The sequence below is a fragment of the Xenopus laevis genome, chromosome 7L (genome assembly GCF_017654675.1).
Source record: "Xenopus laevis strain J_2021 chromosome 7L, Xenopus_laevis_v10.1, whole genome shotgun sequence".
Classification (NCBI taxonomy): Eukaryota; Metazoa; Chordata; class Amphibia; order Anura; family Pipidae; genus Xenopus; species Xenopus laevis.
Window position 1 is genome coordinate 98,724,968 of NC_054383.1, and position 18,899 is coordinate 98,743,866.

Sequence of the window (18,899 nt, forward strand, 5' to 3'; positions counted from 1 at the left end):
AATATTTCTATAGCTGTGGTATGAGCCAAAAGGAAACCTGACCAAAGGCTGATCCTCAAATGAGATCATAAAGCATCTGGTTCAAAGATCCATTTTTCTAGACCAATGGTCACCAACCAGTAGCTCACAGGCAACATGTTGCTCACCAACATCTTGGATGTTGCTCCCAGTGGCCTCAAAGCAGGTGCTTATTTTTGAATTGCTGGCTTGGAGACAAGTTTTGGTTGCATAAAAACTAGATGTACTGCCAAACAGAGTCTCATGTAGGCTACCACTCCATATAGGAGCTACCAAACAGCCAATCACAGCCTTATTTAACATCACCATGGACATTTACATGCTTGTGTTGGTCTCCAACTCTTTTTTTTTTAAAATTTAAATGTGGCTCAGGAGTAAAAAAGGTTGTGGACCCCTGTTCTATACTGTTAGGGGCCAATTTAAAATTGCTTGTGTATTTTAGGCGGTTATGGAGAAACCGGAACTAGGTGTAGGCAGAAAAGGCATATGTCTAGGGAGCAACGAAAGTGGGGGCGCCAAGCATGTACCTCTTCTTTTGCCTATTCCCCCACTGGCGCTCATAGCTACATCAGGCACGCAAGTGCGCATTTATGCACATGCACATGCTGGGGAGGGGGAAGTGACCGGTTGGGTCGCCTTGGGCACAGGGGCGCTCCGCCAATGAGGCGAGTTGAGGCACTCGCCTCAGGCGGCAGCACCCCCCTGGTTACCAGGGGCGGCAAAAATGCTGCTCCTGGTAACTAAGAGCCGAATTTACAGGTTTTAACCCGGAAATTCGGCTCTTCTAATGTAGAGCGCACAACTGCGTGCTCTGCATTAGCGACGTGGACCCCCTACCCCGTCCCGGTCAGGAAAAGTGAGTACCGTGGGGAAGGGGGGGGGGGGCGGCAAAACGAAGCCCGTCTCGTGGCGAAATGCACAGGATCGGCCCTGCTTGTGCAGAAAACATGGCTTCACTAGATTAGAAGTTGGGAGCTGCTGTTCACAACTTTAAAAACATGGATCATTAACTATTATAAGCTTTAGTTCTTCTTTATTAATCCACTTTCCCTGTACAGTAATGCTAAAATATGGAACCCCTTTGTGTGTGCCGAAACGGGGTGCTTGTGCTACGCTTTCCCTAGTCTAGGAATGTACAAGCCAACCTTGTATGGGGATTCAGGGCAGGGCATAGTTTGAGAAGTGATACAGGTGTAGCGAGTCAATTTAGCATGCTGCTTCTACCTGCTTCTACCTGCTACAAAACATTTGACAGGTTTGTATAAGGAAAAACTAGGTAGGAATTATTATTTTACTCGTGTTTTAATAATTTTGTGTGACTTCCGGTTGTTAGTGTGAAGGGTATATGTATACGATAGGTAAATACAAAGATAATGTGCACTGTTCAATGTCTGTGTCAGATCCAGAATGTTCTGCGTAGTATTCAGCTATATGGGCCTATATCATTATTTGGCTTATTGTTTGTTTTTGCCAACATGTTACATTTTCAACTAAACCCACTAAGGGCACCCATACTTAAATCAACATATGTCTCTTCAGAACTCTTTATATAATGTTCAGATGTGCTAATATTTTAGAGCGTATGTACTATATGATTGCATGTTGCAAGAAAAGGCCCAATTTGCCAATATTTTATACATACAATGCAACATTCTTTCCCAGAGTTAAAGGGGGTTATTTAATGAACTCCAAATTTATCTCATTATTAAAAAAAAAAACACAACCAGACTTGACCTTATTTGTTAATTAAAAAAACTCAAATTAATCGGATCCGGAAAAAAACCCTGAATCATCCAATTTTTTTTCCCGGATTTTCAGGCTAAACCCAGCATCGACCATTAGACCAAGCTCCCCATAGACGCGACGATTCTTCTTGCCGAACGACCGATTTTAGGGATGCCCGACCAATCCTTCGAAATTATCGTGCGGTTAGTGGGGTTCGAACGATCGTACATCTTACGATTTTTCGGCCGACATCTGTCAGGAAATTGATCGTCCAGGTCAAAAAATCTTTGTCGGTCCCAGTGCAATCTATCTATGTTTGCAGGGCCAAGCAGGCAGCTCCCCTTTGTTTTCCTGGCAAATTGGTCTTTTTAGTTGATGGACAATTCGTACCATCGTTCTGAGAAGATCGTGGTCTCATGATCAGGTTCTGATCTTTTAAAAATCTCAACATCTATGGCCAGCTTTATACAGGACCTCGACAGATCTGACATGGCGGTTTTTCAGATTTGGGCTTTTTGCAGCATCGGGGTATAATAAATAATTTCCACAAAAAAATTGAGTTTTGCCTCAAAAAGCAAAAAAAAATCAAAAATTGGAAATTCAGTAAATAACCCCTAAGTGAAATTGCACCTATTTCAATCCAATGAAAAATTTAGCATCAAACAAGGGAACTGAAATTTGCCCCAGTTAGTAAATTGCATGCAAATAGGTGCAACTTGCACAAGCTACGGGGCGTCTAGGTGACTGTGACTCTCATATCCTTTAATTGTATCGAATACAACTGGTACAACAGGCTCCCTTGCTCCAATGTGCATTAAGCTTTGCTCTCAGGGCTGTATCCAGGTCCGGTGCTGTTCTTAGGCCGCCCCCTTTTACTGCAGTTGTCGCATGGGCTAATTGCTGGGAAAGCAGATTACCCCATCCTACCTCTCAACTCTGCAGCAACAGAGCTTGTATTTGGATGCAGGCTGGGACAATTTATTAGCAACGGCCAATAGCAAGGTCCACTGGTGTCTATTCTACCCATCAAAAAAGACCAGAGCAAAAGGCACAGGCCGTGACACTATATAACTGTTGTCGATCTTTTGCTGCCAGAGGCAATATTTTCCATAATATGCAGTTTTGCATGAATGCAGCTAATGTATGAGATACTGCACCATTTTTTTACTTTCACACTTGTACAAGTGGGCAGAGCTCCATGAACTGCATTTATGCGAGACTATAATATTTCAAGGTATGATTGACCTTGCACGTGCACTCTTACTATTGTGATATACTATATGCAGATATGAGTGCATTTGGGGATTTGGTACTACATTCAGATTTTATGGAGAGGAGAATTTTATATAAAGCTGCATTTATTCTATCAGCTGCAGGAGAGTGGCCTGTCTATTTGTGAACACTTGATGTGCTGTTCTCTTGCTGCCAACGAAGAGTCCCTAAAGGAAGAAATGTGTTGGCTCCCACACTTACGTCATTAAATACCGAGAGTGCCCAAAGCAAGCAACATGTTTGCTCCCACTTGTGTGTTAAAATATGCTGAGAATGGTTGTTCTTTGTACACTGAATGATATTTCCTCATCGACGCCGAAGTAGGGAATTAGTTGGCGGTAAATACAGTTTAATAATACCGAAAATTAATTAGGGTGCATTTACCATTTTTTGCAGATTTCTTTTCTTTTTTTATGGTGAACTTTTTTTGTTGATATGCTTCTACATGGAGGAATCCCCGCTTGCATTAAAATTTGCATTTCTTCCTATTCTCGCATCCCTATCTAGTGAGCAGCATGCCGTAAAACAAACAGTATTGTTTGGCCTAGAGGGTTGTGCAGCTAATGTGTGTTACATTTTACATTCAGGTGACACAAACAGGCGAAAAAAAAAGTAAAAAAAAAAGTGACGTGATGTTTTATGCTTCTAGACTAAAACTAATTTAATGGGGAACTCGTGAAAATCAAAATGTTCGCGATAGTCCCCTTTAAAGGTGGCCATAGATGAAAAGATCTGCTCGTTTGGCAGCATTGCCAAACGAGCCGATCTTTCCCCGATATGCCACTAACGGACTTGGCTATATAGGGGGTAATCTGAATGTTCGGCCCTTTGGCTGAATGATCAGATTACGATGAGAGCGCAATGGGCTCCGGCGGGATCAGTCGGACAAAATCAAACCTGTCCAAACAACCAATCTCCGCTGGACGAAAAATGTCGGGACTTTCCACACACGGTCTGAAAATCTTACGAATCCTCGATTCGTACGATAGGATCTTTGCGTCTATGGCCACCTTACATGTGCTTTTCAGGGACATATGTATATAAAAGGTTGACCCCCATCAGACTGTTGGCATAAAATTGGAGAATTCCATAGTAATTAATCATAAAACACTGCTCTCCAAATAATATGGTTTTATGTATGTCTGAATACAGATACATATACATATAGATGTGTACAGTAATGGAAATGAATGTAATACACTAGCTCTCATTTAATGTTTTATTTGTTATTTATGAAAGGTAACCACATAGTATGTAAAATTGAGGTTTTACTATTGATCTCAGAGATGTCAAATAATCCCATGTCATTAGGGTGATAATGAGCCAGCCATAGGATTGAAAAAACAATTTTTTTAAGACTAAATAGAAACCTGAAATAAGGAGTAGCTCTTTATCACCCTAATAACATGGCATTCGGTGACATTGTTTACTGCACTGCAGTACATTGAGGCTGACCTAGTGCTTTTACAAATTTGCATTAAGGAACAGGAATTCCTCTTTAATTCTGCTGAGACACATATTCTACACATAATATACAAAAGACATGAATATCTTAAAGTGATACTGACACTAAAAAACTACTTTTTAAATTATGAATGTACATTAAAAGTTACCTATAGGTCATGTTGATCTTTTTTGTTAGTTTTTGTAAGTAATTGTTAGTTGAAGTTTCTAAACCTGACTGTTTGGCCAACCTGATTGTCCCATCTCAGCCTGTCAGTTAAAATGCTAACAGACTCTGCTGCACTAATATGGCAGCCGCCTCATACAGGAACATGGGGCATCAGACAGGTAATGTAATGTAGCTTTCAAAGGCAATATTATCATAGATGTTAAAAAAAGTTTAATTTCTGGTGTCAGTATCTCTTTAATATAAATATCTTATATGATTGGTGCTTAGCGATGTAATTTCTGCTGCATGACTTGCTGAAACTTGTGTATTATAACAAATTATGTACCCCCTTATTTTTTTCTAAATTAAATTGTTTCTAAATTACATTGTTTACACTACAAATAATAATTTTTAATACTGAGTGCTATTCTCATATCTACCAGGGAGCTGTTATTTTGTGTCAGGTAAGTGTTATCTGATACTTTCCCATTGTTCTGATGATGGACTGCTGTGGAGGGAAGGGAGCGGGGTGATATCACTCCAACTTGCAGTACAACAGTAAAGAGTGATTGAAGTTTATCAGAGCCATATGTCTGGCGGCACCTGGGCCCCATGTCAGATATCAATCTTAAATATAAAGAAATCTATTTGGCTTTTGGGAAACTGATTTTAGTGTGAAATTCTGCTGGAGCAGCAATATTTACTAATGTGTTTTGGAGAAAAAAAATAAAAATGCTTTCCTATGACAGAATCCCTTTAAATGCTATTCTATTGAACATTGTATGTCTCTGCGTTTGAACATGACAAATATGTGCAAGGCTATCCTAACTCATCATTACTTTCAAATGTCATTCTTTAATGAGTAGCAAAACCTTCCTATATGTCACTGCATCTTTTCAAATAACGTGACCTTATACAAGGCAGAGAAATGCTTTGTACTCTGGGCTTTTTCTGGATAGGTGCACCTAGGCTTCCCTGAATAGCCTATTGCTTTTCCACTTGTGACTTTGCTTAAAGGAGCAGTAACATCATAAAATAAGTGTTTTAAAGTATTAAAAATATAATGCAGTGTTGCCCTGCACTGGTAAAACTGCTGTTTGCTTCAGAAACACTACTATTGTTGATATAAACAAGCTGCTGTGTAGCCATTCAAAGGAGAAAAGACTCAGGTTACACAGCAGATAGCAGACAAGCTCTGTAGAACATAGATGTTCTACTATTTATCCTATGCCTATCCTATATACCGTAGTCTTTTTTCATTTTCCACCATGGCTACACAGCAGCTTGTTTATATGAACTATAGTAGTGTTTCTGAAGCAAACAGATCAGTTTTACCAGTGCAGGGCAACAGTTCATAATATTTTCATTACTTTAAAACACTTTCAATTTTTTTAGTGTCACTGTTCCTTTAATCAGCTACAAGTAAAGCGCAGCGTCAATCAGATGTTGATGATGTAGATCTCAACAGAGATGCAGTTGAAACTGAATTTTTTTTCGGTTCAGCTCATTACTGAATAGCGCCACAACCAATTAGGCCCCAGCAGATTTTATTACAGAGGTAACATAAAGCTGACTTTGCATAAAACCCATAATACATTTGATTTTTGTGTGTTTGTGTGCTCACCAGTACAGTAAAGGATTGTGCTTACACCATTATAAATCTCCCACGCCATTGGTGTTATTGGCCCGTTCCTTGCACTATAGGACACTCTGTTCCCCTTACTTGTAATTGCTTTCACCTGCTGTAACAGGGACTGGGTGCCATGTGCTTTAATTGACTGCAGGTGATTCAACTTGCGTAAAAAGATACTGTAAACAGCCAGAATTCCAGGAAGAGGGATTTTGAGGGAGAGCCCTTCAGTGTGGGCTTGTGATTCCTGGCAGGGATGGAAATGTGTGTAAGTGTAAGCTGTGTGACCTGCACCAGTTACGCCTCTGATGTTGGACACTAAGTGTAAAAAGCATTTTATATAGAGGCAGTTTTTTTTATTTTTGTATATCTGTACAAAGATCACTTTCCCTAAATGTGTTTAATGCAGAGGGTAGTGTGTTTGGATCCAATGCAGGGTTTTGATCTCATTTTGAAAAAGAACACGAGATTTGTTTGACTCTTCTTACAAAGACAATATTGGCATTGTGAGTCTGTGCTAGATTTAAACTTGGGACCGAAACTGGGGACATTTGTCGGAGTATGATCACTGGGATCCTTACTAGGTGAATGGATCTGAATCAGCTGACTGTGATATGTTAAAGGAACAGTAACCGCAAAACATAGTGTATTTAAGTAATGAAAATAATAATAATGTACTGTTGCTCTGTACTGGTAAAACTGGTGTGTTTGCTTCAGAAACTCTGCTATAGTTTATATAAACAAGCTGCTGTGTAGCCACGGGGGCAGCTATTTAAGGGCTCTTAGAGCGTTTTTAGCTGCGCTCCCCTGCGTTCTGGTTTCATGCGTTCAGCCGCAGGGGAGCGGAGGAGTAGACACAATGAATTAATTTCAATGAGGCTGTACTCACACAGACGCATGTAAGTGACGAACACAGGAAAAATACAACTTGCTGCGTCCCAACCTGCGTTCGACGCCTACATGCGTCTGTGTCAGTACAGCCACATTGAAAAGAATTCAGTGCATCTACTCCTGCGCTCCCCTGCAACTGAACGCATGAAACCGGAGTGCAGGTAAAAACGCTCGTCTGTAAGAGCCCTAAAGCTGAAAAAGGAGCAAAGACACAGGATACACAACAGATAACATATAAGCTCTGCAATATACAATGGGATTCTTCAGAACTTATCTGTTATCTACTGTGTATCCTGTGCTTGAATGGCTGCCCCCATGGCTACACAGCAGCTTGTTAATATAAACGATAATCGAGTTTCTGAAACAAACACTCCAATTTTACCAGTGCAGAGCAACAGTACATTATTGTGTCATTCTTTTAAAACTGAAATTGTTTTGGTGTTCCTTTTCTTTCCAGTTAAATAAAAGTATCATGCTCTAAATATAGTTTTTCACTTTTTTGTTAAAATGATGAGCATTGAAATAAGTGATTTTCTTGGGGGAATCTCTTAAGTGTTCACAGTACATCCCCTTATCTACAGATCCCTTATCTGCATATACTTATCTTTAGATGAGTATCCCTTTTCTACCAACCCCTTATTTACATATATGCATCTGTAGATGAGTATTACTTATCTAACTTATCTATCCCGTATCTCCTTATCTATGGAGGAGTATCCATTATCTACAGATGCCTTATCTATGGAGGAGTATCCCTTATCTACAGATACTGATCTGTACATGAGTGGTAGCTGGCGTATTGCTTGCCTTGACTAAGTTAACCTTCAGGGACATAAGTAGCAACATTGCCATTAACTGGTCATAAATCAGAAGGGTTTTTATGTTGACTGTGTATGCAGTATGTCTGCTTTCAGCGTCCACTCATTTTGCATAATGTGCTTGCGTGTGCTTCTGCAGAGATAATGAATCACCGGCATACTTAGTATTAGAAGAAACTCTGAGGTCTCCCACAATGCCCGTTACAGTACAAGCAGCTTACTTTGCAGTATTTACATTACTTTGTTGCAATAAATGCCCACATTGAACTCTGAGATTTACAAAGGGTGCTTTTTGTGCTTGACAAATCCCAGCTGTAAATGCATAGTGTCAATATCCCTAGCGCTCTCACAGATCATTGCAACAACTGCTTGTACAAAATCCCCATATATTATGCTCGACACTGGTTACATTGTCATGTACGATCAAGGTGAGGCCAGGAAAAATATTTGCGGTCTTTTTTTCTATAGGTAAATTGCAGCAATGTAGGCTTTGGGTAAGGCCACACTGGGCGTTTTGGGGAGATTTGGTCGCCTAGCGTCTAATCGCCTCATCTTTGCGACGACCGGTCGCCCAAAATTTTCCTGGGCGACTTTGGAAAACCAATCACAGCGTGTGATTAGCGCCGGCGTTTTTTTTCCATTTTAGCCGGCGCAGAGTAAGGGAAGGCGTTTGGGGAGATTGGTCGCCACAAAGACAAGGCAATTAGTCGCCAGGCGACCAAATCTACCCGAAACGCCCAGTGTGGCCTTACCCTTAAAGGATAACTAAAGCTTAACTAAAGAAGGAGGCTAGAAATGTTATACATTATGTTTTGGGCTTCTGTACCAGCCCAAGGCAACCACAGCCCTTTAGCAGGGAAGATTTGTTCCTCCAAAGATGCCCCAGTAGCTCCCCATCTTCTTTTCTGCTGATTCACTGCACATGCTCTGTGCTGATGTCAGTTACTGAGCTTAGGGACCCACTCAAAATATACTGTACATAGAATATAAAATATAAAAGTCACAATATGACTGATTAATAATTACTACATGACAGTAGAATTAAATCAGCCCTGTAGCATCAACTTATATTACAGACAAAACCTTATTTTCTGCGTGTAAAATTTCTGATTACCCCTAAGTTTAGCTTCTCAACAGCTGCTCAGAGCCCACTGAGCATGTGAGTGTTGCAGACACTTTCCAAGATGGTGACAAATTTGAAGTCCTATTGAGAAGCTGAAACTTAAAGCTGGTGCAATGAGTTCAGTATATAAAATGTGGCATATTTAGCCACGAGTCAGGGATGCATTAGCCTAAGCATAATATAACATGGGACAGCTTTTTTTTGTAGTTGGTGTAGAAGGACCCCAAAACACACACCTTCCATTGAGTTGAATTGGATATGTATGAAAGCACCAGCACTTTTCTGCCTGAAATCGTGGTTCAGGCCACCCCTGTGCGCCCTTATCAAGTTGTTTGAGTCTGTGGTTAAGCTGAAAGGTGGCAGTGTGGGAGAATGAAACAGAAATGGCTTCTGAACTGGGGGTTATTTTGCCATGTAGGACAAAAGCCAAAGTGAAATGTTATTTTATTTTAATTCACAGACTTCTTTCCTGTCCAGATGGGTTTACATGAACACAGGACCATACATAAAAGGTAAGGGCTTATTTTATTATTATTATATTTTTTCAAGGTCTAATCTAAGAAATGCTTTTATATGCTGGGAAAACTATTCTATATGGCAGCTTCCAGAATCATACTATGCCATGTACAAGGGAGAGTGTGGCTTCCTCACTTTAAACCATAACAACCCTTTTAAGGGCAGCTCGTGACGGATGCTGCAAGTTTCCTTCATTGACAAAAAATGGGTTGATTTGTTTTTCTTTCATTTCAAGTGTGCATGCTAAATCCATTCATTGTGTGAAGAGTTAATCAGTTCAGCTGACACTGATGAAACAGTGTAAGAAGAGAAATCAAATTTAGGTTTTAAGCACACAGGCAGATTTGGGGAGATTTAGTCGCCTGACGACTAATCGCCTCTTCTGTGGGGCGACAATCTCCCCAACTGCCTTTCCACTGCCTGCCACCTGCTATAATTACAAACACCAGCGCCAATGCACTCGCGACGCTTCGATTTCCGAAGTTGTCTCACTAAGAAACTTCAGGCGACTTCAGAAATCTAAGCACTGCGAGTACATTGGCTCTGGTGTTTTGTCATTATAGCAGGCAGGGGGATGGCGGTTCAGGGAGATAGTCGCCCCGCAGAAGAGGCGATTAGTCGCCAGCCGACTCTCCCCGAATCTGCCCGTGTGCTTGAACCCTTAAAGCTGACACTCATGGGCTAAGTGGAAGATTTGGCTTGGTCATTGTGCCAAATTGGATTATTTTTTCCACTTTGGCCATTCAGTTTAGCTGATTGTTTGCCAGATAAGTAGCTACACGTGCACCTATCGTAATACAGTTTGATCAAAAATTGCTAAAAAAATTAATTGGTGAATATATGCATCCCGACAAGTATAAATTATCCTATTTTTTGATGACAGCTTGATGTTTCTAGAGTTGCACATTAGGAATCAATGTCCTACTGCTCAAAAACAAAAAAAAACTAACATGAATAAAGCTTGTCGAACTGAATAAATATGTTCTACAGAAGATTTAAAGTAAGAATGGTAGTCAACCGGTTGTTATTTTGGTGATGCTTTACTCCCAGAAACCCCTTAAAGGGCTTTTCACCTTTAAATTAACTTTTAATATGATGTAAAGAGTAATATTTTGAGACAATTTGCAATTGGTTTTCATTTTTTATTATCTGTGGGTTTTTGAGTTATTTTGTTTTCTTATCAGCAGCTCTTTAGGTTGCAATTTGGTTGCTAGGGTCCAAATTACCCTAGCAACCATTCATAGAAAGATAGTCACAATAGCAATAAATGCACAGCATTAAAGGACATTTGTTTTTTTGATGGGGTCAGTGACCCTCCCCATTTGAAAACGGGAAAGAGTCTGAAGAAGAAGGCAAATCATTCAAAAGCTAGAATTGGTCATTCTATAGCATTCCTAAAGGTGACCTCCCACCCTTTAATGCTAGGAGTCTTCGACTAGGAAAATCTGCAGTGCTGCAGTTGCCCTTATTACTGTTGCTAGGAGGTTAAATTGGACCATGTATGTATATAATGTGGGACTGCTGAAACGGGTATATTTGTGGCTAACTGACATGCTGCATTGCAGTTAAGTACCTGCAGTAAATCTGCATCAAATGCTTCCCAGGCATTGACAAAGCTTCTGCTTTCTGGACGGTGTACTGACATCCTAAGCTTTAGGTGGAGGCAGATAGTATTACATTGCTGGAAAGACTATAGGCATATCTGCTGAAAAACTATAGATCGCTCTCTTCGTTGATTAATTATCCTGCACCAGTAAGTTCCTCTCTGTACATATATCTCCTCTTATACCCAAGCAATCCTTCTGTGGCCAATTTTGAGGCAGAAATACTCTGCTGGACTATTCTTGATGGTTACAATTGAGTAATAAAGCTTTCTGACTGTAACATGACACAGTGCAGTAGTAATGACTCAATTAAGTGTCCATGCCACATTTGCATATCATGGTGTCAAAAACCAAGAGAAACCTTGGTCTCTTTTTCTATATTCTGTTCATGTAAATGCAGATAAGGATTTCACCTAATTAATCATCTGAAGAGCAGAAAGCCTTGTATGGAATTACTGCATAGCATTATATCACAGAGCAGTGTGTTGTGCTTATCAATTAGCATTTTTCCTACAGACTATCAAACATTTTCATCCGACATGTCAGAATGCACTCAATTGCACAGGGATCAGGATTTCATTATTATTTGATGTCAAAATGAAGTCTGTGTGTGATGTTTTGGCCACAAGTACACCACATCTATTGACGCAGGCCGATGTGGAAAGCCTAGAGCTACCGTCTGGTCTGGAGGCGGTGGTTACTCCAGGGTTCCCCTGCTTCAATAGATGCAGCGGCGCTTATCCTTGAGCATTTTCCTACGGATACCCCTTCTTGTTATTAGTCCTGGCAGACTTTTCATCAACCCTTAAGCTTAGCTTTAAAACAGCAGCCCAGAGCACACTGAGCATGTGCACTGCCAATGGCAGGCAAAAAAGTGCCTAATAAAATAAAAAATGAAGAGTTGCTGTAAATCACTTTGAAGGCCTGGGTTATTATTGTTACAGCACTACTGAATGTCTAGGTTGAAATGCTAAATTCAGAATATGAAATAGAGCATTCTAGCCATAAACATATTCGGTAGTAGTTGTCAATGAATAGAGACATATATACAATGAGCATTCCTTCAGTGTCCAGCTACACAAATAAGAGGGACCTCCACTTCTTTCGATAAAACCCAACAGTCAGAGTAGAGTAAACATTTTTTATTCATAAAGAAACCCTATTTATATAAATAAGATATAAAATATTAGGTAACTGCCCATATTCTTTTTGGTAACTGCTAAATCAGTGAAGGTATGACACCCAGCACATGTAGTTTTATTATTATTTTCAATGGAATTCATTTTGTCAAAAGCAATATGTAACAACATGGTCAAATCATCTTTCTGGTGATCACTGCTACTATTATAACCACTTGTTTGGTTTCTTTTTCCAGACTAAACTTTGAATACCCTGTATTTTGGAAATCTTAAACCTGCAATACCTGGAAACTGAAATACAAAATTACAATTTTTTTTTTTTCTTTTAATTTTTCTGGAGAACAAAAAAAGAAGGGGAAAAAATAGGGTATCTTGGAACATTCAAAATGACTTCAGAGCTAGAGAGCAGCCTCACTTCTATGGACTGGCTCCCAAAGATCACAGTGAGAGCCGACATTCAAAGTTCTGATTGCAGCCAACATGGCCATGGAACAGGAATCCCAAAGAAGAATTCGCTGCTCGACCCAAACACAACACTGGACCAGGAAGAAGTACAGCAGCACAAAGATGGGAAACCTCCATATAGCTACGCTAGCCTCATTACATTTGCAATCAATAGTTCGCCAAAAAGGAAAATGACTTTAAGTGAGATTTACCAGTGGATCTGTGATAATTTTCCATACTACAAGGAGGCTGGAAGTGGCTGGAAGGTAGAGTGTGTTTACTTTATCTTTCTTTTTCTTTCTGTCTCTTTACTTCTTTCTTTCTTTCTCATGACTTATGTTTGCTTTTAAATAATTTGGTTTACTAACTTGTGAGATTTAACAGTGGCATTATATTTTGTGTGTTGGGAGGAGACCAATAATTTGTGTACTGGTTATCCCTTTAGGTTAGGCAGGGGTAGTTATTAGGCCAGGTATGGCTAAAGAATGCAGACCACTTGGAGTCCATTCATTCCATGGGAGCAAAAAGTGCTGCATTCCGCTTGGTTCCTAAAAGGAACAGTAGCACCAAAAACCAAAAGTGTATCAAAGTAATTAAAATATAATGTACTGTTGCCCTGCACTGGTAAAACTAACATGTTTGCTTCAGAAAGATTAGTATAGTTTGGATTTTGTTTTACTTTGAGATACAATATTTACTGTGTTAATAACAAGGGTTAAAGGAGAATTCAACTGTTTTTAAAAATAAAAACCCTACCCCCCCCACCCCACTTAGACCCTACTCCACCCCCCCAGCATAGCTGCCCCCTGGGGAAATGCCCCTAACTTTATACTTGCCCCTCGGCGCAGATTTAGGCATCGGAGTTCCGCACAGCCATTTTCCGGGTCTTCGTGTATTCTTCCAGCGCTTCGGCAATATTCGTGAGTTTCGGCGCATGCGTAGTTGTCACAAACCGGCAAATTGCTCCCAGTGCGCATGTGCCTCTTCGCCAGTCTCCCACTTGGCAAGAGACTGGTGAAGCGGCACATGCGCAGTGGGAGCAATTTGCCGGTTTGTGACAACTACGCATGCGCCGAAACTCACGAATATTGCAGATAGACTCAGAAGATGACTGCGTGGAAGTCCGATGCCTGAATCTGCACTGAGGGGTAGGTATAATTATGGGGCATTTCCTGGGGGCAGCTATGCTGGGGGGGAGAGGAAGCAAGGGGGTCTACGTGGGGTGGGGGTAGGGGATTTTTTTTTTTCTGAATTGCAGTGTTAATGTTATACTATGGGGGGCATGTGCAAGGCCTCTATGTCAGTCACATACACAACCTAAAGCAATAAGTGATTGGTGCAGGACTGTATAAGGGCCAGACTAATTGGAATTAACCATTTACAGGCAGAACCATGGCAAAATATACATCTGCTTAGTATTTTAAAGCTCATTATTTCACAAATAACATTCAAAGAGGGAAAAAGCTTTGGCTCCTAAATCAATGTAGCAATGAAGCAGTATTATTAACAGAACTGGAGCACTGATTTCTGCTACGTTTCAAGAGTCAGATCATCAGAACTTTTTTGTTTTTGTTTAGAAAAGGGATAAAGTAACACTGCTTTCAGTTTCAATAACATTTGCTAATGACTTTAAAACTGGCACAATGGATGGCTGGCTTCTTGCTGTATGGGTTAGCTGTTCCTTCCCAATTATTTGCCTGCTGTGAATCTTTGCTCTTGGGGTTAGTTCACACGAGGAGATTCGGGGAGATTTTGTCGCCTGGCGACTAATCGCCTCAACTTCTGTGTGACAATCTCTCCGAACTGCCTCCTCGTCTCTTCCCATCCGCTATAATGAAAAGTCTCCTGTTCTAAAGCACACAAGACGCGGCGTCGTCCGAAGTTTCCTCGTGAGTCAACTTCAGGCGACTTCGGAAAACGCTGCGCCGCGTGTGCTCTAGCGCTTTTCATTATAACTGATGGGAAGACACAAAGAAGCAGTTCGGGGAGATTGTTGCCCAGAAGTTGAGGCGATTATTCCCCAGGCAACAATCTCCCCGAATCTCCTCGTGTGAACTAACCCTTAAGCTGGCCATAGATCCGATCGTATGAATCATCGTATGATCGGACTTTTCCATCTCCCGACCTGCCACTGACCATTCAGATCAAATAAAGTAGTAAAAGAACAGATCAGCCGATGTTCTGCCCCTGACAGCAATCGTACGAAAGTTATGTCCGACCAAAGCTAGTGACAGTCTCCCTCTGAAAATCGTACGATCGGCAATACATGCAGAGATATTACCCACAGCCGACAGAAATCTTTTAACCTGTCCGATCGACCAAACGACCGATCTCCGCTGTACGAAAAATGTCGGGACTCTCCGCACACGGCCCGAAAATCGTACGAATCCTCGATTCGTACGATCAGATCTTTGCGTCTATGGCCAGCTTTAGACATGTAGTTTTGTGGGAGCAGCACACAGATGATGCAGTAACTTTTTATTGGCTGCAGTCTTGGTATAGATAAGAAAGTCGTTAAAAAATGGGATTGCCCTATAATAAAGAGGCCCTCTGCTGCTGTATGTGTCTCTGGTGAATTTCCAGTTCAACTTTGGGCAAAGTAACCACATTTCTAGCTCCTCTCTGTACATATCTAAAGAGGCGTTATGTGGTTACTTTGTACAAAGGAAAGATCTGTAAACTGTAATACTTTAATTTGCATTTCAGAGAAAATGAGTGGAATTGCAGCGCTGCTATCTCCTATCTCTTTTAAGATTCTGAAGATAAACACTATATAATCCTATTTTCCCAGAGTCAGAGTGTGGGGAATGCTTGGAAGTATGCAAACCTTTCCAGACATTCCAGTAACCTTTGATAAATAGCTACCCTGAACTTGGGAAAGTAGGAGGCATCATATGTGACTTATTAAAGGAATCGCCCTAAATAAATATTACACCAAAGCCCTAATTAAAGTACAGTTAGAGGTAGTATGAGTTCATGTGTAGTATAATATAGAGATGTGATATTCTCTATTGCTTTTAATTTTTTTTTTAATAATTTAAAAAAAAATTATTGCAATTGGTTTTAATTATTTTTTTTAATAATTTTTTTTTAATAATTTTTGGTTTTTGAGTTATTTAGCAACTCTCTGGTCTGCAGTTTCAGCAACCTGGTTGCCAAAGTCTAAATGACCCTAGCAACCGTGCGTTGATATGAATAAGATACTCGGATATGAATAGAGAGGACCTGAATAGCAAGATGAGTAATAAAGTAGCAATTGTTTTTTAAATAAATAAGTAGCATGTTGTGTGTGGGCAGAGGTTGTTTGTAATATGTTGCATACTGCATGGGCCTAGTAAGTAAAAAGCACCAGATAAGGTCAGCTACATTAGTGAATCTTCACCTATGGGTTGGGACCCAGAATTGAGTCTCTATTCTGCTTCTACCCTGTTCCAGGATATATGCAGTTGTGGTTTGATATGTTTGCTTCAATAAACCTATGCAATAAAGCCAGCCACCCACACCTTATTATGTGCAATACAATTGCATAATTAGCGATTGTTCCATTTGAAATTCTCAAGGCAATTAAAACATGGCTTCTTTAATTTTAGTTGGTTTTAGAATCATCCTAAAACCACTTGTCTGATGAAAATATAAGTGGACTGCGTGGCATTAAGATTTCGGCCTCAGACCCTAGGGGGGAAATTTACTAAATGGCGAAGTGGCTAACGCTGGCGAAAATCCGCCAGGGTGACGTCATTTCGGCACTTCGCCAATTTACGAACGGTAGCTGGCGTAAATTTGCTGGCGTAATTTCGCCAGGGAGATAGACTCTGGCGCAACTTTGCACTCTTACGCCAGGCGAATTTACGGTCTGGCGAAAGAACGTTACTACGCAAATTCACAAAATTTTTGATTTTACTGACCGTTACCTCTATCGCCAGACTTGCCTTCGCCACCTCAGACCAGGCGAAGTGCAATAGAGTAGATAGGAGTTCCTCAAAAAAAAAGTTAAACATTTTTCTAAGTCCCAAAAAACACTGGCGTTTTTTCCTATTTAAAGGGTGATAGACTGAAAAAGATCGTTATTTTTTTGGGGGGGGGGTATCCTCCTTCCCCCCTACATTTTCTAACATACGACACCTAAACTATACTGCGGGCACATGTGTAGGGCATTATAACAACTTTATTTGATTTTATTAAGGTTCCCTGGCCTTGTGTAGTGTAATGTATTTGCTGCAGCATATAAGGCCATTGTATTTTAACTGCACACCGTATGCTAATTAGCTAACACTAGCCTAACTTCGAACTGCTGAGCGTAATATCGCTGGCGTAATTTCACCAGCGTTCGGTATCCTGTGCGTAACTTCGGATCTTCGTGAATTAGCGCTGTCTAGGCAAATTTACGCCTGGCGAAGTGTTGCGATGTGCGCGAAGCCATCGATGGTGAATTTTAGTTAGTGAATTTGCCCCTAGGGCTCATTTGCAGATGGCGAGCCGGTTGCAAGCCCCATGTTTTTTTTGCATTGCTGCAGAATGAAGTGCCTGTGCTTTCCATAGGAATACAGTGCGTGGGGAGACACTTAGCATTTCTTCCTCCTGTGAAAATAGAGGCGGGGGGGACAATCAATCTGACCGGTAAAGATCCACTCGCTTGACGACTTTGCCAAATGAGTGGATCTAAAGGCGTAAGGCTAGCTTTTACCACTGTTTTTACCCACACTGGTAGTTTCTATGTTTTTCACACAGTGATATAAGTAGCTGTCTAGAACTCTGTGCCATGAATATAGTACAACAGTGTGCAAACAATATATCCAACAACCTGCGTAGGAAATGGAAACTCTCGGTATTTCATATATTCATTTGAGCATTTTAACCGTAACAGAACTTGTTTTTCAGCATTCCTGACCGATTACAAACAGAATATATTTATGTATGTCTTTACATATGGTTGACTGGTGTTCTTAGCTAGGGGCATACAGGCTTCTGTAAGCTAGAAACACACCTCCACTTTGTCAATGAAAGTGCAAGAAAAAAATGTTGACTTATGATGGGCTTAGCAACCTTACCTTTCCTTCTCCTTTAAAGGAGAACTAAAGCCTTACTAAAGAAGTAGTCTAGAAATGATGTACATTATGTTGTGTGCTTCTGTACCAGCCCAAGGCAACCACAGCCCTTTAGCAGTAAAGATCTGTGTCTCCAAAGATGCCCCAGTAGCTCCCCATCTTATTTTCTGCTGATTTAGTGCACATGCTCTGTGCTGCTGTCACTTACTGAGCTTAGGAACCCACTCACAATATACAGTACACATAGAATATAAATGTCACAATATAAGGCTGATTAGTAATTCATATAGATAATTACTACATGACAGCACAGAAACCAGTGCAACTAGCATCAGAATTTAATAATCTTCTTAATGGCAACAGCTTATTTTATAGACCAACCTCATTTTCTGCTTGATAATTTGTGACAACCCCTAAGCTTAGCTTCTCAACAGCTGCTCAGAGCCTACTGAGCATGTGAGTGTCACAGACACTTTCCAAGATGGTGACCCCCCTGTGACAAGTTTGAAGTCCTGCATTTTTGCTGCTATTGACAAGCTGAAACTTTAGGCTGGTGCAATAAGTTCAGTATATAAAATGACACTTTTAATAATATAAATTTTTAGCGTTTAGTTCTCCTTTAAAAAAAATAAAATAAAAAATAAATATACTGTGTATTGTTTGCTCTATAATGAGAGGTGTATATATAATAAAGAGTCCACACCGGCAGGGAAAGAGGCAGCACGCACAACACCTGTCTTTGTGGATTGTAGACTGTACTACTTTAGGAGACACTGCTTTTAATAACCAGAGACTCATGACAGCTGTGTTCCTGTAATTACATTTTTACAATCGGAACTTTGCCCTTTTGCATCTCTTGAAAATGCTGGTGTTTTATAGGCGGCAGCTGATATACAATGGCAGCCTCTCCATATTGTCCCACTGTACCTTTAAAGCATTGGTGCACCTTTTAAGTTCACTTTTAATATGTTATAGAATGGCTCTTTCTAAGCAACTTTTCATTTGGACTTCATTATTTATTTTCTGTAGCCTTTTAATTATTTGCCTTTGTCTTCTAAGTCT

General features: G+C 40.4%; 1 protein-coding gene across 4 annotated transcripts in view; it reads left to right on the forward strand.

The window, feature by feature from the left end:
- foxj3.L (forkhead box J3 L homeolog) overlaps positions 1–18,899 on the forward strand; it is a 66,743-nt gene that overhangs the window by 15,287 nt on the left and 32,557 nt on the right. For 2 of the 4 annotated variants that reach the window (XM_018226066.2, XM_018226067.2), the window contains exons 2-3: positions 9,550–9,601; positions 12,689–13,058. In XM_018226066.2, coding sequence (XP_018081555.1) covers positions 9,550–9,601; positions 12,689–13,058 — 422 coding nt within the window. Of the gene's footprint in view, positions 1–9,549; positions 9,602–11,059; positions 11,359–12,584; positions 13,059–18,899 lie in introns of those variants that run through there. The other 2 variants (XM_018226068.2, XM_018226069.2) reach the window with 2 other exon arrangements.